The 27,595-nt window shown below is 42.2% G+C and overlaps 2 protein-coding genes across 2 annotated transcripts in view; one reads left to right on the top strand and one right to left on the bottom strand.

The window, feature by feature from the left end:
- MED12L (mediator complex subunit 12L) overlaps positions 1 to 27,595 on the bottom strand; it is a 128,841-nt gene that overhangs the window by 16,006 nt on the left and 85,240 nt on the right. The window contains exons 16-35 of the mRNA XM_069865180.1: positions 22,671 to 22,818; positions 22,207 to 22,325; positions 20,988 to 21,131; positions 20,297 to 20,460; positions 19,724 to 19,855; positions 16,915 to 17,142; positions 14,228 to 14,369; positions 13,273 to 13,393; positions 12,487 to 12,588; positions 11,243 to 11,356; positions 9,951 to 10,150; positions 9,231 to 9,419; positions 7,848 to 7,922; positions 7,534 to 7,724; positions 7,045 to 7,206; positions 4,244 to 4,355; positions 2,651 to 2,740; positions 1,675 to 1,784; positions 1,060 to 1,195; positions 428 to 589 (exon numbers count right to left, since the gene is read on the bottom strand). Of these exons, the coding sequence (XP_069721281.1) occupies positions 428 to 589; positions 1,060 to 1,195; positions 1,675 to 1,784; positions 2,651 to 2,740; positions 4,244 to 4,355; positions 7,045 to 7,206; positions 7,534 to 7,724; positions 7,848 to 7,922; positions 9,231 to 9,419; positions 9,951 to 10,150; positions 11,243 to 11,356; positions 12,487 to 12,588; positions 13,273 to 13,393; positions 14,228 to 14,369; positions 16,915 to 17,142; positions 19,724 to 19,855; positions 20,297 to 20,460; positions 20,988 to 21,131; positions 22,207 to 22,325; positions 22,671 to 22,818 (2,841 nt within the window). The remainder of the gene's footprint in view (positions 1 to 427; positions 590 to 1,059; positions 1,196 to 1,674; positions 1,785 to 2,650; positions 2,741 to 4,243; positions 4,356 to 7,044; positions 7,207 to 7,533; positions 7,725 to 7,847; positions 7,923 to 9,230; positions 9,420 to 9,950; positions 10,151 to 11,242; positions 11,357 to 12,486; positions 12,589 to 13,272; positions 13,394 to 14,227; positions 14,370 to 16,914; positions 17,143 to 19,723; positions 19,856 to 20,296; positions 20,461 to 20,987; positions 21,132 to 22,206; positions 22,326 to 22,670; positions 22,819 to 27,595) is intronic.
- P2RY12 (purinergic receptor P2Y12) lies at positions 18,252 to 27,141 on the top strand. Its single transcript, XM_069865272.1, has 3 exons — positions 18,252 to 18,455; positions 23,628 to 23,905; positions 25,299 to 27,141. Exon 3 carries the CDS (start codon positions 25,324 to 25,326, stop codon positions 26,338 to 26,340), a length of 1,017 nt encoding a protein of 338 aa, XP_069721373.1. The 5' UTR covers positions 18,252 to 18,455; positions 23,628 to 23,905; positions 25,299 to 25,323; the 3' UTR covers positions 26,341 to 27,141.

The following is a 27,595-nucleotide window of genomic DNA, read 5'->3' on the forward strand; positions in this document are numbered from 1 at the left end:
AAGAATTTTTTCCTAATGTCCAGCCTAAACCTCCCCTGGTCGATCTTGAGGCCACTCCCTCTCGTCCTGTCCCCTGTCACTTGGGAGAAGAGCCCAGCTCCCTCCTCTCCACAACCTCCTTTCAGGGAGTTGGAGAGAGCAATGAGGTCTCCCCTCAGCCTCCTCTTCTCCAGGCTGAACACCCCCAGCTCTCTCAGCCGTTCCTCATAAGGCCTGTTCTCCAGCCCCTTCACCAGCTTTGTTGCTCTTCTCTGGACTCGCTCCAGAGCCTCAACATCCTTCTTGTGGTGAGGGGCCCAGAACTGAACACAGGATTATGATACTGCATATAAAGGCGTGTATTGTACAAGCTGTACCTCCCCACTTGAATTTCCTACGCTTCAAAAATCGTGGAAAAACCGAGCCGAAAGCAAACATTTATTCTTGCCTGTTTTTTATCAATGGAGTCAAACCCTGCAATTTTGTTCCCCTTGGTGTCGATCAAGGATCCCATGGGCTCACAAGTGATAATGTCGCACGTCTGTTTCGGCAAAGGGAGCAGCTGGCGGACCTTGTCAATGCTTTCCGAGCGCTTGTCTCCCAGCTCTTTCTGAAGAATAAATACAGCGATTGATCAAACAGGAGGAAAGGGAAGAAACTCATGCCACTGCTTTCACTATTAGACAACGTCCAGTTTCTGGATTAATCATTTCCTTCTACTTTCACTAAATTTAAACAAGGGGCTTCGTGAGGTTATTTTGCTTTGCTTTTTTTAAGAACATGAATTATCTTTTCACCCTTTGTTTGAATAGACAATATCTAATATTTAACACAAATTAAATTCAAGTGTCTCAAACATGAATAAAAGTAACTAAGTGTCTTGCAGAGTCCCTAATTGTAATTTGGTATAAAGAAAATATTAGAAGTCTGTCTTCCCACCCCCACATTCCTGTATTTTTATTTTCTCTTTGTTTCTCCTCTTTTTCCAAGAGGCTTTTCCAGAACTGGAAATGACAGGGCTAAAAGATGAGCACAGAACGTGATTCCAATGAAATGATGAAAACAGGATATAACGCTTACTTTTAATTTCTTCACTAAATTCATATAAGCTCTTTTGTTTTCCTCAGGCCCTCCTTGGGAAGCATTTGACAAGTCTGAAGCAAGCGTCCCGTTGATGAGGACACCCAGCATGTCAAGCACGGTTGTGAACAATTCGCTGAGAGTAAAGACAAGTATTAGAACTTCTGATTGCCAAGAGATCCAGGAACAGATATTCATGGCAAAGGCCACAAACGCGGCTCTTCAGATAAACTGGGTTTTTCAGGGCTTTCTGCACACACATGTATCTTGGAGTGCATGCATGAACCCCAGCATACGCATGCAGATGGACTAAGACACACACACAAATCCTAGCTCAGAGCCACAGATGGCACAAACTGCTAAAAGTGACTCAGAATAACATGCTGCAGCTGAGGAAAGAGCTCAGCTACATGCTTGTTACGGCAGATTGTAAATAGAGGCTCCAGTGCTTTCCAAAACAGAGATGCTCCCCATCCAAGACCAGCACTGAGCAGGTAAATTACACTCAAGCAGTAGAAGGATAATATCAGGAAAACTGTAACAATGACATGAATGCAATCTAAATGTAAAAGCACTAAGGACATGAATGAGCTCATTTAAACAGCACAGACATACTTGTTGGTCTGCATGTCAACAGTTCCTGAAGTTATTATCTGGAGGAGCAGAAGTGCCCAGTCTGTGGTCCACTGGGTGCTCCTCTGCACAGTGTCAAACATGCCACCAACCTGCAAAACAGCACAGCCGATAGCACGGCTCAGCACAGATCTCACAGAGGCACACTTCCCTTGTTGTAGGGAATAAAACTTCCGAATAAAACCACTATCCAGTCCCACAGCACCATCTCAACGGGCTGACTTTAAAACTCCTCCTCCCCACCTCACACTCCCAGCAAACAGCTTCTCCTAAGAAGGAGAGAAAAGCATAACATTATTACACTGCTCCTTCAGTTCAGTGCCTTCACTTTTGTGTTTGATGCAACTGATTGAAGTCAGCGAAAAAATTCTAAGAACTGAAAAGGTATTGAATTAAAACTTCCTAGCTACCACTTTCCTCCTGCACCCCAAAATAAGACAATAAAGTCCAGTGCAAAGAGAAAAAAATCTGAAGAACAATATAGCACTGATTGAAAACGAACACTGATAAAAGATATGTTTTACTCTATGAAGAGGTTTCCACTATTCCTACCAGCAGAGTATGATACTGTAAAATAAGCCTCGGTTTTGAGAAGGAGCTGTTTTGCCAAAACTCATCCTTCCAAGGGGTAAGCTGCAACAACACAAGATACGCACACAGGCTGCAAGCCTGATGACTGCCAGTCCAACCCCAAAAAGTCCAGGGTACAACATTTCCAGCTGATGAAACCACAGCTCAAGCCTTCAGCCAGTGCCAGCCCACAACCCGGTGTGGCCTCAGCCCTTCCTCATCCCAGTGGAGGTGCCTGATGCCCAAGGCTGGGGGCTGAGGGACCCCCTGGACCAATAGCTCTCAGGGAGTCCTGGCCCATGCAGTGCTTCTTCCTCTTTACCACCTAGTCCAGAGAGGCTGCTACACCTTTTTATAACATCAGGATAACCACAGAAGTTTTTCTTACCAAGTTAAGACGAAGTTGTAGGGCTTCGTGCATCATTTGCCTAGCTTTAACATCGTCCTGGTACCGTTCTTCCCTCCAGTTATTAAGGATCTAAGAAAAAGCATATGATTAAGGCTGTTTTCTTCCTGTAAATGAATGCTCTCTCTTTGAAGTTTAAGTATCTGTGACCATTATCTATACAGAATCATAAAAGATTATTAACCTTTTTATCCTCATGCCTGTTCAAGGCTTGGAGCAGGTTAAGCAAACTAGTAAAGAGCTGATAATCAGCAGTGAGACAAGACCTTCTTGTTTTAGCAAAAAGAAAACAAGCAGCTTTGTTATGCCTTTATTAAAAATATTGTTTAAACCACCCTATTTAACTGCTCACCATGGGTAAATAAATGCAATTTCCCAACAGGACCTGGTGGGATCTCTGGATAAGAAGTGAGCAGCACTTTAGGAACCTGGACCAGATGCATTTCAGGGAAGAATCCACACGGCAAAAGGAAAGCCCAAGTGGCAGTAACACCAGGGGGAAAAATAAAATCAAAGGAATGAATTCAACCAAGATATGGACCTCTGTCAGGGCCTGGGCCAGAGCTGAGAGGCAGTCTGAGAAACCAATGGCCCTACAGGTACCATTCTTCACAGTAATTCATAGAAAATAAGACAGAAAAAAAGGATGCACGAACCCAGAACCCTGGGCATGTATAGATTCATTCTGAAGACTGCCCTAGGGAGCTATTGTAGGCTACAGCACGAACCAGACGGGAGCAGGGACAGAACCAGCAGAGGCTCTGAGTAAGCACCAATGATCCAAAGGAAGAGCTGTAGGCAATGGCCAGCTTGGGACTAGCAATATCTCTTTTTTTAAATACAAAACCCTCTTAATCGGAATACGGATTTTCCTAAGGAAAGGAAGTTTCAAACTTATAAAAAGTTCTTATGCTCAAGGTTCTTCCTCTCAGGGCAAACATCTTTTATCCTTTTTCCTGGAAAGAACTAAAATCAGCCCAATTTCATTATATTTCATAGAAACATAGAATAGTTTGGGTTGGAAGGGACCTTAAAGATCATCTAGTTCCAACCCCCCCTGCCATGGGCTGGGACACCTCCCACGGGATCAGGCTGCCCAAGGACCCATCCAATCTGGCCTTGAACATCTCCAGGGTTCCCTGGGCAACCTGTTCCAGGGCCTCAGCACTCTCATGGTGAAGAAATTCCTCCTTATGTCTACCTTAAATCTGCCCCTCTCCAGTTTATCCCCATTGCTCCTTGTCCTATCACTACAAGTCTTTGTGAACAGTCTCTCCCCAACTTTCTTGTAGCCCCTTTTAGGTACTGGAAGGTCGCTACAAGATCTCCTTGGAGCCTTCTCTTCTCCAGGCTGAAACAACTTTCTCTGCAACAACTTCAGAGAAAAAAAAAAAGCGTGTTCACTCTCATAAGGGAACAAACACGCCCCTGTTCTTCCTTCCTTGGACTGTCCCTTTTGGCAAACCACTGCACTGTCATTTTCCTGGGTTTACATCATTGTACACACATATGACTGATGACACATGAAACAGCTAACAAAGGGTGAGGGAGCTCACGGTTATGTGCTTGTTTTACCTGATTGACTTGATTCTGCAGTGATGTTAGAAGCCCTTCCCGTTGCTCATCCTGTCCCTTAAGGCAAGTAAGTACCAATGAAAGGAAAGGTTGCTGACTCAAGAGAGACATGCTTTGAGAGAGGCAAACACACAACTGAATTAGTAAAGTTATTTTGATACTCGCCATCCTCAGTCCCTTCCTTGTTTTGTCTACTTTTTTTCTTTCTGGAAGTGGCATTGCCAGCATCTATGTCTGGTTCTGGTTTAGTAAATTAAAGCTTTGCCAGAGGAATTAAAAACCATGCAGATAAGAAGGCAGAGCACCAGCCAGTACAAACACATATATTATATGCATCATTATTAAGAACCCACCTAGCCTAGGGCACTGAATGACCAAGAACTGCGTGGACGCTTGAAGGTCTGGCTCAGAAACAGAACAAGATTAACTACTTTGATTAAACAGACATAGAATTTTAGTGGAGATTAGGCAACTAAAGTCTCTCATCCATGTTAGTGATCTGAAGTGCAACCCAACAAGTCTCCCCTACAACCACTGATTAGAATGAGAGCTGCCTGAATTCCACTCAAATTCTACCACGCGCTTACTGTAAATGAACTGAGAGGTGGCTGTAGCTGCTTGTAGGAGACACCCTGTGCCAATGGAAGCGCAGCCAGATTTTTTAATTTGGCTTTTTTTTCAGATTAAGTCTCTGAGGTAAACATAAAATTAAGATGAACTGAAAGAAATACAAAAAGATTAATTTCGAAATACAACATGTGAAGTAGAAGAGGAGTTTAAAATGTCAGCAAAGGAATTTCAGTAACAGCTCATGCAATGGTTTTTGCAGCTTTAGGTATGTAAGCTCCTAGAAAATCACATGCATCTGTAAACACAACATAAATACACTACATGTGTGTATTTATTACAAGTATTCATTTCAACAGGTTTTCTAATCTGGCGTTTACTTTGACTTCAACAATTTCAGTGACAATTAGTATAAAGGAATGGCAAAATTCCAAGGTCCCATAAAACGAGGGAAAGAGAAAGTCTGCAGTTTCAAAAGTCATGTTAAACTGATTTTTCAGATATTAGGACAAACGTGGTAGGAAAGCCTCTTTGTTTTCTCATTAATTCCCATAGGAAAAACTACAGTTTACAAGACAGTCATTATTGCAATTGCTGTCCCTGCTCCACAAAGCAGAGTTTGAAAAAAAAAGAACAAGAGATCTTATATATGTTATATAAGATTTCATACTTTCCCACAGGATCGTGGGTTTTGTGACTCAGAGAGTAGTACAGGTTGTTTTCGATCAGAAGGAGACTGAAAAGCTTCAAAAAGCACACAAAGCAGTAAGTCATTCTACAACCAGAACAACTGTAAATGCTTTTACTAGGAACCACCGCGGAGAAAAGGCCTGACAGTTCCTATAGGCATTTTATTTGGGCTTTGAAAGAGGCTTGGTTTAGATTTTCTACACCAGAGCTCTCCTGTAGGAAAAGAAATGGAGGACATTGAGAGGTTCCATACTCCCTTCTACTGATGCAAGTAGAGAGTCAGTGAATAATGGAATAGAATCATAGAATCACCAGGTTGGAAAAGACCCATTAGATCATTGAGTCCAACCATTCCTAATGAAGAGGAAGAGTGCTAAAATGCTCAGAAACACCTAACAAAGGATCTGAAAAGCAAGCTGTCATTTTTAACTAACAACAGCTCAAACAGGTATTATAAATTAATAAGAAGGATGACAAAAGGACGGTTTCATAAAGCTAAAACAAAGTGTACTTAACTCAAAAACTGAACATGGAGAACAGAACTTCTATAGGTCAATACATCACATAAGCAGCTCATTAAAGAACTAGCCCGGGTGAACGAGGAGAGTCCAGCAAAACATGATGATGGGAAGAAAAAAAACAACTCAATTTCCTAACCTTAAAGGGAAAGTAAGGTAGGTGACAGAGGCTGGAAAATAGCAGCAGACTTAAACGTCTCCGCAGAATTTAACAACAACCGTAAGTCAAAATCAATACATGAAACACGGGTTTACAAGAGCACTACAAAGTGGTAAAGCCTACTTCTTGGTGCCAGCTCAGGAAAGTACTGCCTGAACAGCATTGAAGGTGACCAAAAGGACAATGCAGCCTAGTAAGGGCATAGCAAGAAACTTAAGGTGGCACCATATACAACAAGCAAACATCACCTTTAAGTGATTTATTTACTTGAACAACTGTACTTTGGAAGGGCTTCACAAAAAGGAAGATGGTTGGTATTTGAAGCTAAGAGACCTTGTTGTGAACAGGATTCAGTGTGATTTCTATGAGAACTCTAAGAAAGAATAAAAAAAAAATATAGGCACCATGGAAGCATCTTTAACTAAAGGAAAATCAATAACCATTAAGTCATTAAGATTCTCATGTACTTGGAAAGTTCGAGGCGAACTTAAGCTTAATTCCCACAGGAATTAAGTCACATCTTATGACAATTATGGGATCTTAATGTCAAGAAAAGTGGCCTACTTCAATAGAAGGGGAGACACAACAAGCACCGTAAGTAATCTTTTAAAGCTCTAACATTTCCGACCACCAAGCTGCAGAGCGGCCACCGGAAGATGCATAACAAAGTTTCCACATTTCTCCCTCTGAAACCAATGATATTTCTTCCAACTAAATGAAACCTGAACCCTGTTTGGGGGTGACAACTTCTTCCTTTAAAAAAAAATGAACAAATGAGGTTCTGTGAAGCCAAGATCCAGTCCTCAGTACACTCCTCCTTCAAAATCACCTTTTGGCTCTGCGTACAGGAACTCTCAAGGTCATACCTTTTTTGTTTCTGTCTATCTCTTTCCTTCTTAGAAGATGACCCCAAATGCTGACCTTTCTCCAGCTCCTCTCCAGCAGCTTTCAAGACCCTACCTTGAACTGAGGTAGGCAGTTTTGCAATCAAGGGAGCCACCAGCCACACTCCTCGCCGCTCAGACGAACTACAAGTAGAACGAACTTGTATCAGCCAAAATATCCAGGTAGTTTTGCAACCAGTATTAGCTGTTCTAAGACTGAACTGCTTTAATAAAGCAGATGGCACAGTGCATCTGGAGTAACTACTGGGGACTGAGCAGTTACAACTTCTGGTTTCCAGAAAATTCAAGAATAGCAACTATATTTATCATTAAACAAAAGTAAAGATAGAAGTAACCTTCACGTAACTCATTTCTGTATATTCCTGTTCAAGTACAAAAAAGTCTAGGCAATCTACACGTAATTAAGCATCACGTTGGCTAAAATAATTAAAAAGGTGCTACAAAAAATACCTTAGGAATGTCTTTTTACCATTCTGTCTTGTATTACTTGTGTCAGCATTTCCAACAGAGTTTGGATTGAAGAGGCCTATACCAGAGTTAGAAGAGTTATTGTTTAGATCAGCGGATTGCTGAAACACCTCTATTGTCGCCTTTGCAATATTATCCAACAAGCTGTTCATTTCAGCCACAGACCCAGAACCCTACAGTAAAACATAAGTAAACTAGCACATTCATGGTATGTTTGCTCACAGACTACGTTAAAATTTAACGTATTTTTTTTGCATTAGATATTTAGATTAAAAAGTTTGAAAAAAAATACTCACAGGCTCCTTCATGCACTGTTTGATCATTAGTTGCAGCTCCAACCAAGACTGCCGGAGAGTCCACTGATCTAAGTTCTAGATAAGAATGAACATTACAGATCAACACCTTACAGGTCTGAAGGAAAGAAGAAGTCTCATAATTGAATACATTACATGCAAAAGCCTGATCTTAAAAACAGATCATCAGAGTCACTACGCTTTAGCCCAATGACATCCTAAAATATCAGAGCTATTAAAGAATGTCCATTAACTTATAGAATCATCAAATAGTTGGGTTGGAAGGGACCTTAAAGATCACCTAGTTCCAACTCTCTGCCACCTCCCACTGGATCAGGGTCTCCAAGCCCCATCCAACCTGGCCTTGAACATCTCCAGGGATGGGGCAGCCACCACTGCTCTAGGCAACCTGTTCCAGTGCCTCACCACTCACATCATGAAGAAATTTCTCCTTATGTCTAGTCTAAATCTGCCCCTCTCCAGTTTATACCCATTTCCTCGTCCTCACAAGCCTTTGTGAACAGTCCCTCCCCAGCTTTCTGGTAGCCCCTTCAGGTACTGGAAGGTCACTCTAAGGTCTCCTTGGAGCCTTCTCTTCTCCAGGCTGAACAACCTCAACTCTCTCAGGCTGTCCTCATATTCCACATCTTTGCAGCAATGCTTTTAACCATGCAACTTTTCAGAATAAAAAAATCTCGCTCTGCAAAATTTGAGTTCAGCTAAATACGAATACAGAAAAAGTCATTCCCTCTTCTGTTAGTAGCTACATTAATCCATGGCATTGCCATGTAAGCAGACATGTTTGTATTTAGCACAAGGCCTTCTAGACACAATTAAAGCAAATGCAGCAGCTAAAGTGATTGTTTTGCAGGACATTGATCACTATGGGCCCTGGTCCAGATATTGCTGACTTGATTCTTCACAGGTCTATTCAAAGAAAATCCATTCTGTATTTTAAGAAATGAAGTGTCCCTAATGCAGCTGAATTTGAAGAAATGATCAGTTTAGGACCATCCTTTCCTGAAGAGAAGGAGTTTCTTTCACCTAAGTACTGTCAGAGAACCCTACTGAGACAGGAGGCATCTCCACCTAAGCAGCCCTAAAAGCAGCTCCCTTTTCACTGGCTTCCTACTGACTGACAATGAGGAACAGCAGCGATGGGTGTGCTGCACGCTTGCTTCCTCCATAACCACAGAATGAGAAGTAATGAGACACCAGAAGTCACACTATAAAACGTTTATCACAGAGACTGGGGATCTTGAGAAAAATCTAATGCTTGAATGCACCAGGAACTGCAAATCAACGTCACACAGAGGTGCCAATGCATGACAGGTTACGAGTCAGTGCATCGCAGGCAGTTCTTCCACCTTTTCCCCACTGCATTACCTGAAGAATGCGTTTGATATGCTGCCTCTGAGGGTTGTCACCCTCCGTGTATTCTTTAATACCATGAGGATAACAGATAAGTTGAAGGAGTTTCTGTGCTTGTTTGTTCGAAAGAACGGGATCCAAAATAAGATCTTTGTCTGTGCACAGCCTCTCAGGTTCTTTTAAACAGTGCTCTCCAACCCATTCCTGTAAATAAGCAGAGAACAGATTCACAGGTTAGTTTCAAGGCGATGTTACATGTTGCTAAGCCAAACAGAAAAGTCATTTTTCCATATGCAAAACTTGAAGTAAACCCTGGCTCATGCAACATTTGAGATTAGAAATGCCTTCTGTCATTCAGCACCACCTGAAAGTATAAGACTGTTAGAAGAGTTTTCAAATTCATTTACTCTATTCTAAACTTTGCAACAGAACAAACACTACTGCCAAAGCACTTTGAGCAACAGCAGATGGAATGATCCTACTTCAAAGTGCTCGAGACTCAGGTAGGAAAACCGCCTCAATTCCAGTAGGTAAACCACCTCAATTCCAATAGACTGTAAGGAGATGCTAAAAACTAAGTAAAGCAATTTTTCCCCTGATGACATACTTTTCCATGTGTAAGAAACCCACACAGAACTCGCATATTGAAATACTCAAGCATCCATTTTGCATGCTTTTCAAATAAAACAACATTGTTCCTTCAAATGAAGAAAAAAGAGTAGTTTCAGACATTACCTGCTGGCAAATCGTTCTTAGCACGTATCTAGCATACTCGCTCAAGCTAGCAGTTTCAATGGAAACTCGTTTACCACATGATTTCGAAGTGTGAGAGGAACCCCAGATTTCATCCTCACTGAGTTCATCTAATAAGCCTCTCACGGGGAAGTCTTCACTCTTCAAGGAGCTGACATTGTTGCTGCCGATTTCAGCGTCACCTGCAGAGCAGAAGCACAGGGTGAAGTTTTTCCCAAGCCCCTGTGCCCCCAACCTGCTCACCCACTGAGGGACATCTTCAGGGGCACAGGTTAGCTGGGGAGCAAAGCAGGAGTGAGGCACTGGCGTTCACGAAGGGCAGCACTAATTGACTCTGAAAATCACCATTTGCAAAGTATTGTCCAGTTACTTCATTTTGTACAGAAAAATGGATATTTCAGAAGTAGGAAAAGGTTTATGAAAATCAAATACAAATAAAGCCGCTACATGCTTGACAGGGAAAGGCCTATGAGTGTATGGAATTGGTTCGGCAGATAAGGAAGAGTTGAGTTACTCGCTCTTCTCAGATGTCCCTTTTCCAAGCCTTCTCTCTTACTTTGATTTATTAACAGTCCGTACATCAAGAGACAAGTGTTGAGCAGTAGCCCCTTAGCCCACCTTACTACGAACTTCTTGACAAGAAAGACTGATCTTCCTGGGAACGGAGAAGGACAGAGGACACTGAGGGACTAGCAAACATTGGTGAGCCCCTCCTCTCTGCAAGGCATTTACTTAGCTCCAAAAATACACATCACCAGAGGTCACCAGGGCTTTAACTGAACTGAAGCCAAAGCCAAAGCTCTGAGGCAGTTATTTGTTAGGAAAAATAGCACACTTCTTTGTGGAGAGTTGCTTTGTAGTGACTCTTTTGCAACTGCTACAATGACAGACACCAGTGATTTGTGATGAATCACAAAAAAAAGGTTGGAACAATGATCTAAGACTGTATTTCCTTTGTATATTTGAGAGGGACTCACTTAAGTGTGAAATGTATGGGGACTCAGTGGCCAAAGTAGGGGTCAAAATATGAAAAAGTCCACCTGCTTAAAGCCTTATCAGCTGGAGCTGACTCACCAGAGCAGCATTCTGCCTCTTGACCTGGGGAGAGACGCTGCTCACGTGTTACAGAAGCATGGACACAGCATCCACATTCTTCTCCTGTCCTCAAGGGTTTTCATTTCCCAGGAGCATTCCCAGGAAAGCGAATTAGCACAATCTGTTTTTTACTCAAACTCTAGAGCAAAACCATTAGACGTGACTCTGCATAATCTTACCAAGCATCAAAATTGCTTTCAAGACTGCAAACACAGCTCCCACTTCAATACTGTTGTGAGCCGCAGCCAAGAGGTGACGATCGCAAGAAGAACGAATTCCAGGAAATAATTTCCCTGTGGAAAGAAGAGTCAATCTTGTAGAAAATGGTTGTTATTTACCAACTAAAATTTCCATTGTACAAAATCCTTTTCATCTAGAATAGCTATAGAAGTACAAGAACTGAATAAAGAACTGAATTTTCTGAAACTGAAGACCAATAGGTAAGTGATTAAAACCAACTGGGATACATGGCTCAAATATGCAACAAAAACTCATTAATTTCTAGCCAAAAAAAGAAACTAACATTATAGTATTTTAAATGGAACAATTTGACACCACTCAAGAGCTGAAAATCTTCTGTTAAAATTTCATTTTCCCATACAAAGAGTCCCATCATCAAATTTGCTGAAATAGTTATAAGTCAAAACACAGGTTATTCCCAGTCTCGTTTCTTTTCAATTGTCAGGTGCTTGTTCCTTACCCTTTTCCTTCCTCTTTTGGTCTGTGGCAGACACACACAGGTCAGACCACAGAGTATTCAAATTTAAAAGGAAAATGAACTCCATTCATAAATTCTGAGAACTAATTTCCTCGTGTTCTTTCTGTGGGACTAGATGCTTTATTGTACCATATATAAAAGCACATTTAATTCCATATATATGCAAGACTACCAAACTGCTGCTGATGTGGATCCCCATCAGTTTCTGTATCACTGCGAGAGGACCCACTACTGGAGCCATAGCAGCCCTGAGCATGAAGGCAGCACTGCAAAACAATTAATTAATAATTAATAGCTCCCAGACTCACAACACTGTTGCAAAAAAAACTCCAAAACAAAAAGAGAACTATCAAGACAGAACAGTTCTTCTAAATGTATTCCTCTTTCCTGAAGCACACACAGTTGCTCCGTTTGAGCTTAATTTTCTTTTTTAAGATGTAATATTAATATGGCTGAGTTTTATTCAACATCGTGCCACACCCGGGTGGCCACGTGCTGATAATTAATATGTTTCAGCAAACTTCCACGGTTTTACATACATATAAAACACTTCCCAAACGAGTCTGAATAGCACATACCAACTTATCACTAGTGAAACATTTTAACCAAGCTACCTTTTCTATCTGCGCTACTGCTATTTTCACACATGAAATCTGCAGCCATCTAAACCCATCTGGGTTCACTTTCTGAAAGGAGAGGACCTACCTGTTCCTTGGGGAAAGAGGCAGACCTGGGGTGTCCTGAAGAGGTGCAGGAGTAGCCGACACGTCATCCTCGCCCCAGGCTCAGCATCTGGATCTCCACAGGCTACAGAAGATGGGATGAGGACATAAGGCATCTGACCAGGACCCCACAAGTCCCAGTGGCAAGCCTGGAAATGTTCTCCCTTACAGTTCAATTTTAAATGGGAATATGATAATTTCATCAACAGGACTCAGCATTTATGGCCTTCAGTCATTAAAACACACGGAAGAACAGTATGATTTTTGGTAAGCAAGAGATCTAATTAATGGCAGGAAAGAATACATAGTTAAAATGGCTTTTGACAGTCAAAGCAGAAATAAGAAACACAAATCCAAGCAGCAGTGAGAAGACATGTATGAAGTGGCCAACAAAGAGGACCACATCTACAACACTCCAGGGCTGGAGGCATAGAGCAAGAGGTCAAGAGAGTCAATGCCGACGCCAGGCAGGCTGGTGCCAAGAGGAAACCCGCAGCCTGAGTAGATGTGGCAGATATTTGAATGCAAGCATAGAACAAAAAAGAGTTGTGAGTGGAAGGTGTGGCTGCATAACCTAAAGGGACAGAGCACGGCCACCAACTGCGATACCATTTGTCAAGTGTGGGTCCTCTGCACTTTCAGGACCTGCAGGGACACAGGTTGCATTCCATACAGACCAGTGCCAAACACACTACTTCTTCAATCAATGGAGACTTCGCAAGAAGTCTTAAGTTTTCCATTTTAAGGTTTTCTCTTCGTATTTTCTTACCAGCAGCAAGAAGAGAAGGTAGTGCAACGTGCTGAACCACATCTTCCAGAGAAAAACACTGCCGGGCGATCAGTATAGCAATGAAAGTGGCCAGGGAATCGTGGAATGACAGGTCACTCACCTTGAAGGAAAAACATTGCAAGGCTTCATGTAACAGTGCACGCACCACCATCACAATTCTTAAGGAATTAATCATAAGAATAAACAGCAAAATGCTTACACGTAAGCATTGTCTCTACATTTTTAGGCATTTTCCAAACGTTTTATGGCAAATACTGATACTTCTTAACTTAATTTTAACAAATACCTACTTCAAATACCAAAAATTCTGAAATAAAAAATATTAGTCTTATAAAAATTTGAGAAAGTTTTATCACACTATAAAACCAGATAACATCAACCCTCGTTCCTTAGCTTCAGGGCAAGAATAGGTCTCCAGCATTCATAGTTTCAACCTGGTCCTAAAGGCAGATGCACTCGAACTATAGATAAATATATTGAATCAGATATTGGATAGCATTCCTCACAGTAATCCTGCTGACTTTAACAGGTAAGAAACAGCAGAGTGTACCACCCCTTCTACAATCTAAGAGCCAATATCAAAACAGGGTCTTTAAAATATAGTTATTTACACATCCATCAGCATCTTAGAATAAGCATACAGACATGCCTGCTTCTTTTAAAAAGCACCTCTGATATCCCATATCATTCCATAGTAAAGACAAAAAATTACAAAGAGAAAACTCTAAGCACAGCTCAAATTCTGCATTAACACTAAAGATGTAGGAAAGTATAAATATCAGTCAGGAATCTCATCAAAAGCCTTGAAAACTCAAATGGATACAGGACTAAATTTGCGCTCTGCATTTTGTACTGAATGGAAACCTTACTGCACCTCTTAAGTGCACCCTAGGGAAATAGGTTTAACAGGTACTTCAGGAGATATTGAACTTACATCCACACTGCAGAGCAGATCATTGAAACCCCAGACATGATTTGAAGAGCAGCAAAGAGCTTTTACAACCCCTAACCACTCTGAGCTAAGCACCGTGCAGCACGCCGTCAGCTCTGCGCAAAGGTTCGCTATGTCATTAATCCTAGGAAAGAAGAGAGAAGCTAAAACAGAAGCAAGATATTTTGTAAACAATAAATATTTAGGTCAAAGCAGATCAGTGCCTGGCAGAAGAACTGGTGTTTCCATAATTAATATGGGGGTTTATGCCCAGGAAGAGGGATGGAGCACCCAAACCCCAGTGCCTGCTCCACACCATGGCAGATGTCCTGCCCCTTTCTACAGATGCAGACTCCAGCCCTTCCTCAGTGCCACCACACAAAGAGCAGCACCATCACCTTTCACGCAAAACTCTAACAGGAAAGCAGTGTGGATGGTTTGCATCTCCCAGCTCCAGGTGACCAGGGACATCCCACCACAGGAGCCCCTCCATCCTGTGCCAGCCAGCACTACTATCTGGGAGGGGCGAGAGTCACAGAATAAGATGGCATTAATGAATTTGACATACTGTGCAATGTGTGATTTGGTGTGTGATTCAGAGTTATGTAACATTTTCAAAACCGGAGCAGAGCTGACTCATCCCAGTGCAAGTTATTTTTTTCTCTGTTCCAAAGTGAAACACGTTAGGCCACATTTAGATGTTCCCCTTTATCGCTCTTACAAAACTGCTCTCTCTCAGCTGCTCTGCTCTGCCAAGAATGCCCCACGTTTCAGAGAATCGCAGAATGGTTTGGGAAGGATCTTTAAAGACCACATAATCCATGGGTTGCTTAAAGCCCCACCCTACAGAGAAGGAACATCCACAACTTCTCTGGGCAACCAGTGCCTCACCAACCTTCGTTGTGAAGAATTTCTTCCTTGTGTCCAATCTAAATCTCCTCTCTTTCAGTTTTACGTTGTTTTTCCTTGTCCTGTAACTACAGACTCTGGAAAAAAGTCTGTCCCCACCTTTCCTCTCACCCCCATTTAAGCTGCTCTAAGGTCTCCCCAGAGCCTTCTCTTCTCCAGGCTGAACAACCTCAACTTCGCAGGAAAGGGGCTTCAGCCCTTTGATCATTTTTGTGGCCTCCTCTGGACCTGCTCTGGACTTTTCAGAAACGGCTGCATGCTGGGGACAGGGAGAAGGACACAGGAGCTGCACAAAGCTTGTGCAGTAGCCCATCAGAAGAGAAAAGAAAAACAGAAATCCACAATTTCCTTGAGGTTTGTAATCTCTCAACTACCTGAAAAATGACTGTCAGCTACTGTGGCACTTAGGCCTCACTATGAAGACTAAGAAGTTCTTAATAAAAACTGGAACAGAATGAGAACAGAACACCAAGTTCTGCGGTGCTGATTGTGTAGGAGCAGTAACGGTGCTGGGGGCGGGGGCAGAGGCCAGATCCCAGCACCAATGTCCATTTCATCCTGCCTCACAGACTTCATTGAATGGAAAACCAGGGTGGAACACCACAGTGTTCTACCATTTTCAACACCACAATGCTACGTTTGCACAAGAAGGCAGGGTTCATGTGTTCCCACACTAGAAGGAGGAAGCAACTGAGAGAAGAACATCTGAATGACGAAAGAAAACGTACTGTCAGCGTACAACCCAACACTGACACTGAGCTGTTTTACTGCAAGAGTTCTTCACCACGGTTCTTGTCAATAGCTTCAGCTCATCTAAAAAGATCTAACACAGACTTAAGACCCCAGAAGTGCCCCATTGGCTCAGATAAAACCTCTGCCTGACTTTGAGAGGAGCCAAAACCTGCTGGTGCCAGAAGGCAACTGCATTAAGACAGCACTGGACCATCTTCTGAAGTGCAGGTCTCACCTCAAACCCTAAGCACTGGAGATGGACTCCAACTGAGCACCATGAGGTCTAAGCTGCTCTTAAAATGTCACTGACAACAGTTGTCACTCCAGTAGCTTTTATCCAATAAAACTCAATACATTCAAAGACACTTTGGGAAATCTGTGTATTACCTACGAAGATGAAATCCAAAATAAATAAATTACATTTAATAAATTAAACATAAATTGCATCAGAAGAAGGAAGTGACCTAATGTGAAACCTTCCCTTGTTTACAGGCTTATAATGAGCAAAGATTGCGCTGAGCTGTTCTGTCTGAAACGGCCTAACTGCTGATACAAAAAGGTCGCTGACTGCCATACAGTGAGGATTTTCTACTTGTTATCTCTTCTGTTAAATTATGCAGCTTCATTAATGAAATAACTTAGAGGAAACTTAATAAATTCTCAGCAACTAGGAGTACTGAATGAAAACTACTGCAAAAACTGACCCAAAAAGTGACAGGAAACCTCATGTATACCATGTAAAAATCATAGGACCATTGAATAGTTTGGGTTGGAAGGGACCTTAAAGCCCATCCAGTTCCAACCCCCTGGCTGTAGGCAGGGACACCTCCCACCGGACCAGGCTGCTCCAAGCCCCATCCAGCCTGGCCTTGAACACCTCCAGGGATGGGGCAGCCAGAGCTTCCCTGCGCAACCTGGGCCACTGCCTCCCCACCCTCATCATGAGCAATTTCTTCCTAATGTCTAATCTAAACCTTCCCCCTTCCAATTTAAAGCCAATCCTCCTCATCACTATCCAGCAGTTCCAATTGTAGCACGGCTTGCCTTACCTTCCTGCATCCTGGTGGCCCATGCACACGTTCATTAGTGTGTTGCAGACAAAGCTGTAGCGGTTGGCTGCGTTATCGCTCAGGATCTTGCCCAGCATTGAGTAGTTAATGCTGTGAGCAGAAGGATTCTCAATAAAATCTAGCATGAACTCTGGGTCCCACAGCAAATTGGAATTGGAAGGCTGCACGTTGCTGTATATCGTTTGCTTCACCTTGGAACAGGCGCTACTGAGGACCAAAGAGAGAGAGAGAGTTGCCAAAAACTGATTTTGCAGAAATATTGTTGAATATAGAATCATAAAAATGTTTTGGTTGGAAGGGACCTTAAAGCCCAACCAGATCCCACCCTCTGACATGGGCAGGGACACCTCCCACTCGTCCAGGCTGCTCCAAGCCCCATCTAACCTGGCCTTGAACACCTCCAGGGAGGGATTAGAATACACATGGGATTAGACAATCCTAGTTTGATTACCATTCTATACACATTTTCAACCTCATTTTTCATAAGAAGTATCTATCAGAAAACAAGGCTGATACATCCATTTCATTCAAGCTTTCCCATAAGCAGTTTCTCAAGTTTCCAGATCACTTCTACGACATTTCTGGAATTGAAACTGTGAGCAGCTGTGTAAGGACCAAAGATTCATTCCTCACCAGCAAGAACCTCCTGGACCAGCAGCTGCCTTGACAGTGACCAGTAACAGCGATTCCTGACGTTCTGATAAAAATGCATCGAGGCAAAATGATAAACTCTATCTAAATTAAAACCACTATATTTGGTAATAGCGTCACATAACAGACAACTTCCTGAAAGATTAAATCAGTAAACGGAGAAAAGATTCTTAAAGGTTATCATTTGACATTAATTATGACAAAAGGTCAAGAAATGTCCAAGGGTTGGAATTCTCTATGTAACTGGTTTTCTTCATGGGAAAAAAAGGTGTTAGTGAAGAATTCAAAGTTCACACTCAAAACATTCCAAGGAGTGTTTGTCTCAAGCATTGGGTTTTACATCACAGTTGGAAACAACATCCATATGGATAAATTTCACTAATTATCGTAACAGGGAAGGTGTGAGGCAGGAGGAGGCCGTTAGCAGCATAATTAATGCACAGAAAGGGTGATGCCTGGCGTTAAGCCTTTTCAACCAAGAAAAGCAATTGGTAGAAACGAGCTCGTCCCTCAAACACCAGCCACCAGGGAGACGGGCACATGTACAGACCAACGCTGTCATCATTTACCTGTGCTTACCCTGGGGGTCAGAGAAAGGAAGGTCCAAACCCCAAACTGCTGAGTATGCAAGCAAAGCAGCCTCTGAAGCTGCCCTTGCACGAGAAGCAATGAGGGAGGAGTGGTCAGAGACAAGATTTTTTTTTTTTAAAAAGTGAAGGAATGATTTAAAAAAAGGAAGTTTGGCAAATACAACTAAAAATACCGAGCATACTAAACCAAAACACGCAGCTCACTTAGCAAAACGCGGTCATGAGAAACAGCGCAGATGACATTAGAAGGCATTTTCAACGCGCTGCAGTATACGCAAGGTAAGTCTCTAAATTTGAACATTTATGAACTGTACTTTACTGTCGCTTCAAACTGACTTAGAAAGAGAGAAATAGCCGGGCTCACAGCCTCTTAGGAAGGAGCTAAGAAAGCTGCCACATACAGACAACTGGTTTGGGGTTTGTTTCAATTGTACTAAAGAAATCAAGAAGACAACGCATATGGTATTACCTCACACACAGCTGCTTAAAAAACCTACACAGAAATTCTGTTGCTAGTTTTCAGAGACTTTGTGACTCCACTTGTATGAAAAAGGAGCCTTCAAATCAAGCATTGTATATCACATATTTAATAAATGAGTTAATACTTTAAATAACTCTATATTCCCAGGTGATGCTTTGATTTGCTACTGCAGGTTAATATTCATAAAAAAGTTATTTTTTATTGCGTTATTGAATTTTAGTTTTTAAGCAGAATAATGAACATACAGCTAAGACACTTCTGTGTTGTGCACTTCTGTGCACTTTCATATTTCTTTTTCCTAGTGTTTCTCATATTAAATGCCACTGTTCCCATGTCTCTGTAAATCTACTAAAATACTAAGAGCATTACTGAGAACTCTTTTCCTGCTCCCTGTGAAACGAAAACCACAAATCTGCAGTACACAAACCAAAATTAGGTATAGAAACAAGGAAGGGAAACACTAACTCAAGCAGTTTGTAGCTCTCACAAGATACCTATTTCAGTATGAAAGGTTTTTGCTCCCCCTTTAAAAAGTAAGAGCCAAAAATACAGCATATGGGTACCTAAAATACATTTTTTTTTAATTTAAAAATCAAGGAACTGAACACTTGAGCATAAAACCTCACAAACTCAAACATGTTGGTGCTTCTCCCCACATCAAAGGAAATATTTAATACACTATTACAGCTGTGTCAGCTGAGATTTTGTTATTCTCCAGCCAACACTATGTATTATGGCCAATGTGCCAAATCAGTGGCACCACAATCTGTGAAAGAAAAGCTGTGCCGGGGGGGAGCTGCCTGGGGAGCCGACCCGATGCTACCACTGCAGCTTCCCCTGCCCCACGCCTGCTGCCCGCGGAGCTCCCACAGCCCTGCAAGGGCTCAGCCCCTGCTCCACCACAGCTTCCCCGGCCCCCATGCTGTGCAAGCAAGAAAATCACACCAGCAGGTGGGAAAGCACCAAAGGCAATGGCCTATTTTCCATGGAAAGTAACCCAAACTGAAGCCGCAGCAGCCTGAATCGGTCTACAGGCAGCGGGGAGAAAAGCTTCATTACTACCCACCTGAAGAGGTCTCCAAACTTGCTTCTCAGGTGGCTACAGGACACGTACAGATCATAGAGGTAAGCTAAAATGCACCTTTCTGGGGAGGAGCACTCCGAGGGATTAACGACGTGCTTTACCACCCCACACAACCTGCAAAAACAAAACCATTCTGAGTTTGTTCCAGCAAGCCTTCGGAATGTGTCTCATTGTTATTTATCATTCAAACCCTGCCATCGGCGGGGCAACGTGAGGCCAGACCTTGCATCTACAGGCTCGTGTGAAGCTTAATATCATCTGCACACTTAACCAAACCCCAGGGAGGAACATGAGTGAGACATTCCAGGAGCCCAGGGAAGAATGAGGAGAGCGGGCAGGAAATCCAGACCCAAAATTCCCCCTTTTGCTAGATTACAGGGAATTACAGGGACCCCAGCCCCAGCGGTGGGGAGCAGGGTGCAAAGTGGGGCCAGATACTCCACTCACCCAAGCTCACCTACAGCCTCCCAACAGTAGCACGATACCAGAATCTAAATGTATATTTTAACAGCAAACACCAAAATTCCTTTTTGGAAAACCGAAGCTGCCACAAACCCTTCGAAGACTTGTGCGGTTTGCTCCGAGTTGAGGATGAGGCAGGCATGGTAACGCCGCAGGACGGCGACGATGCAGACACACAGCCCCGTCGTGTAGCTCCCTGCCAGGCTGGACGACTTCAGCAGCAGCTCAGCCTCCACAACACTCAGCTCATTCAGCAGCTAAAAAGGCATAGACAAAAATAATCAACTGAAAACAACTTCCAAGTTAAGCAAGTAAAATAGGTGCAGGGAAAAAGTGCATTAAGGAACAACTATATGGCAAACAAAAAGGAAATTCCTTAATCACTACAGAACGAGGGAAAGAGGGAGCAAAATAAACTGTTGAAGAACAAAAACCCCTCAAAATTCCTCTTCAGAAATACATGGCATTTCTAGCTTTGCTGTGTAACATAATGGTACAGGCTGAAGCAGTGAAGCCCATGCTAAACCACTTTGTGCTAAAGTCCAGAATTTCATTAGTTCTGAAAGATTTTAAAATAAAACACATCTGTTGATACTCCTTAACTGTTAAAGTAAGACAGAAGGGGAAGTGTCTGTGTTTTGGAGGCCAGGAAACTGAAACAGATAAAAGTGCAGGTCGCAAACCAGGAGAATTTGCAGTCCAGCTCTGCTTTTTTTTCTGGTTTTAAAGAAAATATTTCACAGCTTCATCCTGATGTAACTCCCCAAAAATGAAGTCTGTTTACCTGTATTGCAAAGTCTATGAGCCCATTAATGTTCAGTGCTGGCTCCATGAGATCAAAGATGAGCTGTATATGGTGAGCCAAGGGCAAGTGATATGATGTTCCTGAGGCAAAACTTGTTATCTGTTCGAGAACATTACTGGAGATCTACAAAAACAAATGTTGAAAAGTCATACTGTGACCAAGGGCTTCTAAGATAATAGTAGTGCTCAAAAAATCTTGCTTTATAAGTGGTAATAGCAAGTGACAGCCCTAACAAGTCATGCATGAGATCTATTACTCTACTACCCGGCAAGTTGTGATGCTGTTTTGGTTTCAGAAGCGACAACACAGAAAATGCTGTTCTGCTGCTTTACAGCTGAGATGAAACTGTTCTTAACAGACACCACTCGGATTTTTATTCTGCAGGAGTGTTTTGCCTTAAAGAAGAGGCAAAATAATTTTTCTTCTCATCTTACTGTACTATGGGGGTTTTTAGTGATGGTTTTCAGATATTTAATAACATGTTGTCCTGCAAACAAACCATGTAATAAATTAATTCAAAAGATCAGATCCAAAGATGACTTATAAATTAGGTAACCAGCACATAATTCTTTTGCTCTGGTTATTAAAATATACCTTAAAACAGTAACACCTGAAAAAAGTGACAAAATACATTTGCACGCTTGCAAGTCCTAATATAAACCAGGAAATCTAGTCTTGTCATTTAAAACAAATTATTTTTGTTTTCCAGTCAGCCACCAATAGTTTTTTAACAATAAAGGCTGACTATAAATCCTAACACCTAGAAAAGAACCAGCTTCGCAGAGACACGAGCAGTTTGTTGCACAAAAGCATCGAGGAGATCAGTCCTTCACGAACACATTTGCAGTAACGTATCCTATATGCGTGCAAGAGATTGCTTAGTATCTAATTTACCAAGAGCCCTAAACAATGCTGGTAATGGAAATTTATGTGAAATATATTTCAAATTCACAATAATCCAGAAAGCTCATGGCAAAAAAAACCCAAACAACCGCCCCCCAACAAAACCAACCACCCAATATCTACTGCAGCAAGTATTTTACAAACCCAAGGCAGCATTTTCTCTCTCGCCTTTGAAGAAACAGTGCACTGAAAATCCTTGGTGTATGCAAAACACGTTTAAAAACCTCAATTTGCTTCCTATTTGGTATCTCCACAGCAGAACATAAAAGGCTATGATGTTACACGAGGGAAGTACCTGAGATGTCACCTGATGTTGGTCAAAATAAGACAGTTGCTGTAGTTTTGCAAACACGGTCTCTAGGGTTGGAAACGCTTCTTGTTTGGTCTTCCTGGCTTTTGGGCCTTCATCCCCAACTTAAGAGATAAAATTCATTTTGGTCATTTTACATTTAATGGAGTCCCAGGAGTTTTGTGTTATTACTGATTCAAAAGACAACAAAAATCTTAATAACCTTTACTCGCGACTACTACACAAACCCCTACTTGCCTCAGTTCTCCATTATACTCGGACAAATCTACACCAGAGCACGTAACAACAGCAAAGCTGCTTAGAGGTTTTCCAACACTAAAAGGTGACACCCAACCAGGACTGAGAAACAGTCCTACAACTTCAGTAGGAGGGTAAGGAATATCTGAAATATCTCACAGCTACCCTGACTCTCACTACAGCCCCCCCGACAGCAGCGTTAAAGCATTTACCACCCATCTCAGTAGTGCTCTTCTTATTCAGAATTTTGAGGATGTCTTTGGTAATCTTCTTCAGCTGATGCCTTGCTTCATCACGCTCCTTACCAACACCATAAAGGAGAATCATGCGCTGGTTACACTCGTGACTTGAAGATTCGTCCTATAAAGACCAAACATGAGTGAGGTCTCTTCTTTTCTCTGTCATCACCTGCAGAAACCCAGCCTGAAAAGCCCAGACTGCAATAAAAAATAACTCTTGACCACAAAACACATCTCCTGTAGTTATCTGTGTGGAGGAAACAGAGCCAAATGAAATCACTAAAGTGACAGAGTAAAAATACAGAGGGGAAACTGTATTCTGATATTATGAATTCTGTGTGTATCTAGAAGGATGGAGGCAGGAGACTCACACGGATGGCTCTCCTACCTGTCCCCTGCAATGATATTCAATAGCAGATTAGTAAATAGGAGACAATGCCTAAAAATTATGTGCCATTTCTCTTACTATGTACAAGTCCATTGAAAGGAAGACATATCCCAACTCCTAAAAGTGTTTTGCACATCCAAAAGAAATCAAAATATGTACAGTTTATTTAAATTGTAACTGGTTGTATTTAGTCTCCTAATAAAATGTATCCTATAATGCTGATGCATTGCATACAACTTAAAACTGTGGAGTCTGCTCTGCAAGTCATAAAAGGTATTTCAGGCACACACTTACCTTCTACCTATCGCCACTGCTTTCAACATGAGTCTTCTTTAAAAGCTTTACAAAAAATAAGGCTGCATACCAAGTAATACTGAAAAATCGCAAGGCAAAAAGGCAGCAGATGTGAGTGCAATCCCATCAGAAACGAACACAGCCTTACATAAGACACACTCTTTTAAAAATAGCACCTCTGTTGGCTGGTCAAAGGAGGAAGGAAACCACTAATTATTTTTAAAACTCTCTTTCTCTTACTCTTCTAGACAATACAAAAGCAGAAGCACTGAGAGTGTCACCTGGAATTTGCAGCTGTCTCTGGCTAAGAAACCAGTTCAAAGCCAGAGGAAGGTCTAAGCCTCAGAACTGGGATGCCCAGCTGCTCCTCCAGCCGCTCCTTGCTCCGAGGGAGTCACACATGAACGCTCCTGCCTGCTCACAAGATTAAGAGGTAGAGGAACTGCAAGCAACCCTCCATCAGCAACACTAGCTTCCCATCTCAGAAACACCCACGCCTTGCAGCACTTCTCCACAGCACTCTACGGTAAGCTTCTCCCTGCTCTTGGGGTGGGGAAGTGGCACTTGATTTTGCATGCTTAGGCAATACTTATTTCATTGGGATCAGACCTGGCAGCTGAATACACGCTTTAAGGTATAAGCTGACTTATTTCCATCTGTAAGATAGAAACAGCAACATAGAACCATGGAATGGTTTAGGTGGAAGGAGCCTTAGAGATCATCCAGTTCCAACCCCTCTGTGATGGGCAGGGACATCTCCCACTGGACCAGGCTTTGCAGCTCTGGAAGGCAGATGTCAGGGGTGGCTTCACGGTGCAGCACTGAGCAGGGGGCTCGGCCGCGACCCTCTGCACTCACTGCAGAGCACGGGAGGCTGCTAGTCCTGCGTGTTGGCTCAAGGCAGTGGAGTTTTAGATTTCTTCACAACACAGCACTGGTAAAGCAAGTGATTTAGGAAAATGACAGGATAAACTGCCAAACTACAAGTAAAGGTATCCATAAATACCTGCATAAATAAACGTAGCAATAATTTCAGACTTTGCTAGCGAATGTGCAACCACTGACGTAACAGACACCATTAGGTGTTCAAGTGCGTATATGCAGGGCTCTCACTTTCTTCCCCTTGGAATCAATAAAAAGTGAAAGTGTAGGGTACCACTTGGAGTACTGAGATGAAACAGCAGCAACCTGTGACCAGCCATTCCTGGCATCTGGGCAGGGTCAGGGAGGGGAAGGCACACGAAGCTGAAATAACACCACTAGATGAGACAGACAGACAGCCAAGCAGAAGTATAATCAAAAGAGGTGTTTGATTCCTTTTTCTTCAGCCTAACACTCTTAAATTTGCAGTCAAAATTAATTTAGATGCTATACCTTTCCAGACTGAGAAAGATGTAGAAAGAGATGTTTCTCCCTTCTCCCTGGGAGAAGAGAGGTACTTTGGCAGCCCATCTCGGACTCCACCGGCTGTAACACCAGCAAAAGGGCCGTGGGGGCTGAATTATCCGTGTCAGGGCTCCTAGCCCTGTGCTGCACCCAGCGAGAGCCACGCTCACGCTAGGGAACACGCAGCAGGGCATCAGACACACTGCCCTCTCACCCACCTCTACAGCACAAATCTCAGGGAAGCCACGTACGAAGCTCCTGAGGTGAGGTTAGGATGGAAGCTCCAGAGGTGAGGTTAGGTTGGAAGGTCACCTCAGCGTTTCAGTCATGGAAGATCAAACCTGGCCACCATACAAACATGGATATATCTAGTACTCTTCTCCTGTAGAAGACTATCATCCTCAATAAAATAAAACACAGCAGTCAGAATCCGCAAAAGATTGTTCCCAACACAAAAATTAAAAGTAGACTAAAAAGGTTCAAATCTTATGACAAATATGACTCACAATTTCTTTTTTTTTTTGTTTTTATAGGGGAGGAGGAACACAGAGAGTGCAAATGAAAGCCATAACCAACTTCAGCTACTCTAGACATGACAGCAACTGCACCAGTGATAACAAAATTAGCCAAGTCATTTTTCCTTTGCTTTATACAATGCTGTTCCTGGTGGGTATCACCATGAACAGCCTGGCAATGTGGGTCTTTTTCAAAATAACCAGCAAATCCAATTTCATCATCTTCCTCAAGAACACTGTAATTTCTGACTTCCTCATGATCTTGACTTTTCCATTTAAAATCCTTAGCGATGCAAAGCTGGTATCATGGGTACTGAGAGGATTTGTTTGCCAGGTCACCCAGGTTGTATTTTACTTCACCATGTACATTAGCATTTTGTTTCTTGGTCTAATAACTATCGATCGCTATCAGAAAGCCGCTTCGCCGTTCAGAACATCAACACCACGGAGCCTTTTAGGTGCCAAGATCCTGTCCACAGCAATTTGGATATCAATGTTTGCTCTTTCATTGCCCAATATGATTCTGACAAACAAGAAGAGGACACCTAAGAACGTAAAAAAGTGTGCTCTCTTGAAATCTGAGTTTGGCTTAGTCTGGCATGAAATCGTAAATTATATTTGTCAGCTTATCTTCTGGGTTAATTTAGCAGTCATAGTTGTAAGCTACATATTGATAAGTAAAGAACTGTACAAATCCTATAAAAGGACAAGATGCACAGGAAAGATATCAAAGAAGACTGTAAATCTGAAAGTTTTCATCATTATCGCGGTGTTCTTTATTTGTTTTGTGCCTTTCCACTTTACTAGAATCCCCTACACGCTGAGCCAAACAAGAGATGTTTTCGAATGCTCTGCTCAGAAAACCTTGTTCTACTTGAAAGAGAGCACACTGTGGCTGACTTCGCTCAACGCTTGCCTAGATCCATTCATATACTTCTTCCTTTGCAAATCATTTCGAAAGTCCTTGCTAGACATGGTGTGCAAGCACACGGCATCGTTGGAACTCAGAGCACACATGAAGGAGCAGAACGAAGATGACACAGACGAGACCCCAGTCTAGAGCTAAGAACTACCCACATCCCTTCTTGGCCACATACTTTTTATTGGTGGGTGGAAGCAGCACAAACCCTCTAGAACTCCACCAAATTCTTTAGAAATTGTCCTACAGATGAAGCACAAGCACCCTGGAACCAGTATCACCTGTCAAAAAAAGGTAAAACTAGAAAACTTGAACAGAAGAGCACCACCCGATCACAACCTCCGTGCTCACCAGAACCGCTCGGGAGGAGTTTGAACTTATAGTTGGAGCTGTACAGAGAAAACTGAGAGAGCCATGAAATGCTACAGATGATGTTACGAACTGCAAAGGTTTTTGAGAAATAGCTTAACTTGGGCTAGAGTAAAGTCAATGACAACACAAGACCTGGGAGATGCAAATAAAACCCACCGTAAACACAATTTTTAAATACAGGGAGTTGTCAGCCAGTAGCGTACAAGGTGACAAACAGAAATATAAGACATATGATAAGCTATTTATCTATGCAGATACTTGGTAACAGAGTAACAGTTTGCTTATCTCATTATATGCCTGCAATTCTTAATCCATTGACCACTAATTAATAGTTGTATGTCAGAGGAAATTATTTCATAATCAGGCTTATCGTCACATGAATTAACTCTTCAAATACTTCACCTTACTATGTGTATAAATAAAGAGAGCAATATATCATATTAGAATCTATACAAAGACTCGATTTAAAAAATACTTAGACCTTAGGGAAAGATAGACCTTAAGTCTGTAAAATGGTAAAATCTTTAAGAATGATTAAGGGCAACTTTTTTGCATTACACAAAAAAATAACTATTTCCCCTTTTTCATCTGGAAAAGTTGAAAGAAAACCAAACCCCAGAGTAGTCTTTTCAGGTACGTAACATTTTCAGGTATTGGAATGACCATACATGAAAAAGATCCTAGGCTACTGGAATAAATTATGGTTCATTTCTCATCACTGCAACACAGCTCTGGTTCAGAAATACGTTCCACCGTCACGCAAGAGCTGAGTCCTGACAAAAGCCATTGCCTGTCTACCCTTCCCCAGCATTATCTGTGCCTGGCAGGGTACTGGGCGGTTTTGTGACTGATATCTAATTTCCTAGAAAGTTAAAAGACAGTTCACTTCCTTTAGCACTCATTCTTGGAGTTGACGCATCTCTTGTAACCTACCTGGATGAATTAAACATTTTACAAAACGCTTCATGCACTGCTTATGCTGCTCTCTGCATCGACACAGATTACAACCAGTAAGAGGGTTACA

The sequence above is a fragment of the Phaenicophaeus curvirostris genome, chromosome 10 (genome assembly GCF_032191515.1).
Source record: "Phaenicophaeus curvirostris isolate KB17595 chromosome 10, BPBGC_Pcur_1.0, whole genome shotgun sequence".
Taxonomy (NCBI): Eukaryota; Metazoa; Chordata; class Aves; order Cuculiformes; family Cuculidae; genus Phaenicophaeus; species Phaenicophaeus curvirostris.

What these genes read in the sequence shown, in the direction of transcription:
- P2RY12 (XM_069865272.1), top strand. Translation starts at nt 25,324, where the DNA reads ATGAAAGCCATAACCAACTTCAGCTACTCTAGACATGACAGCAACTGC.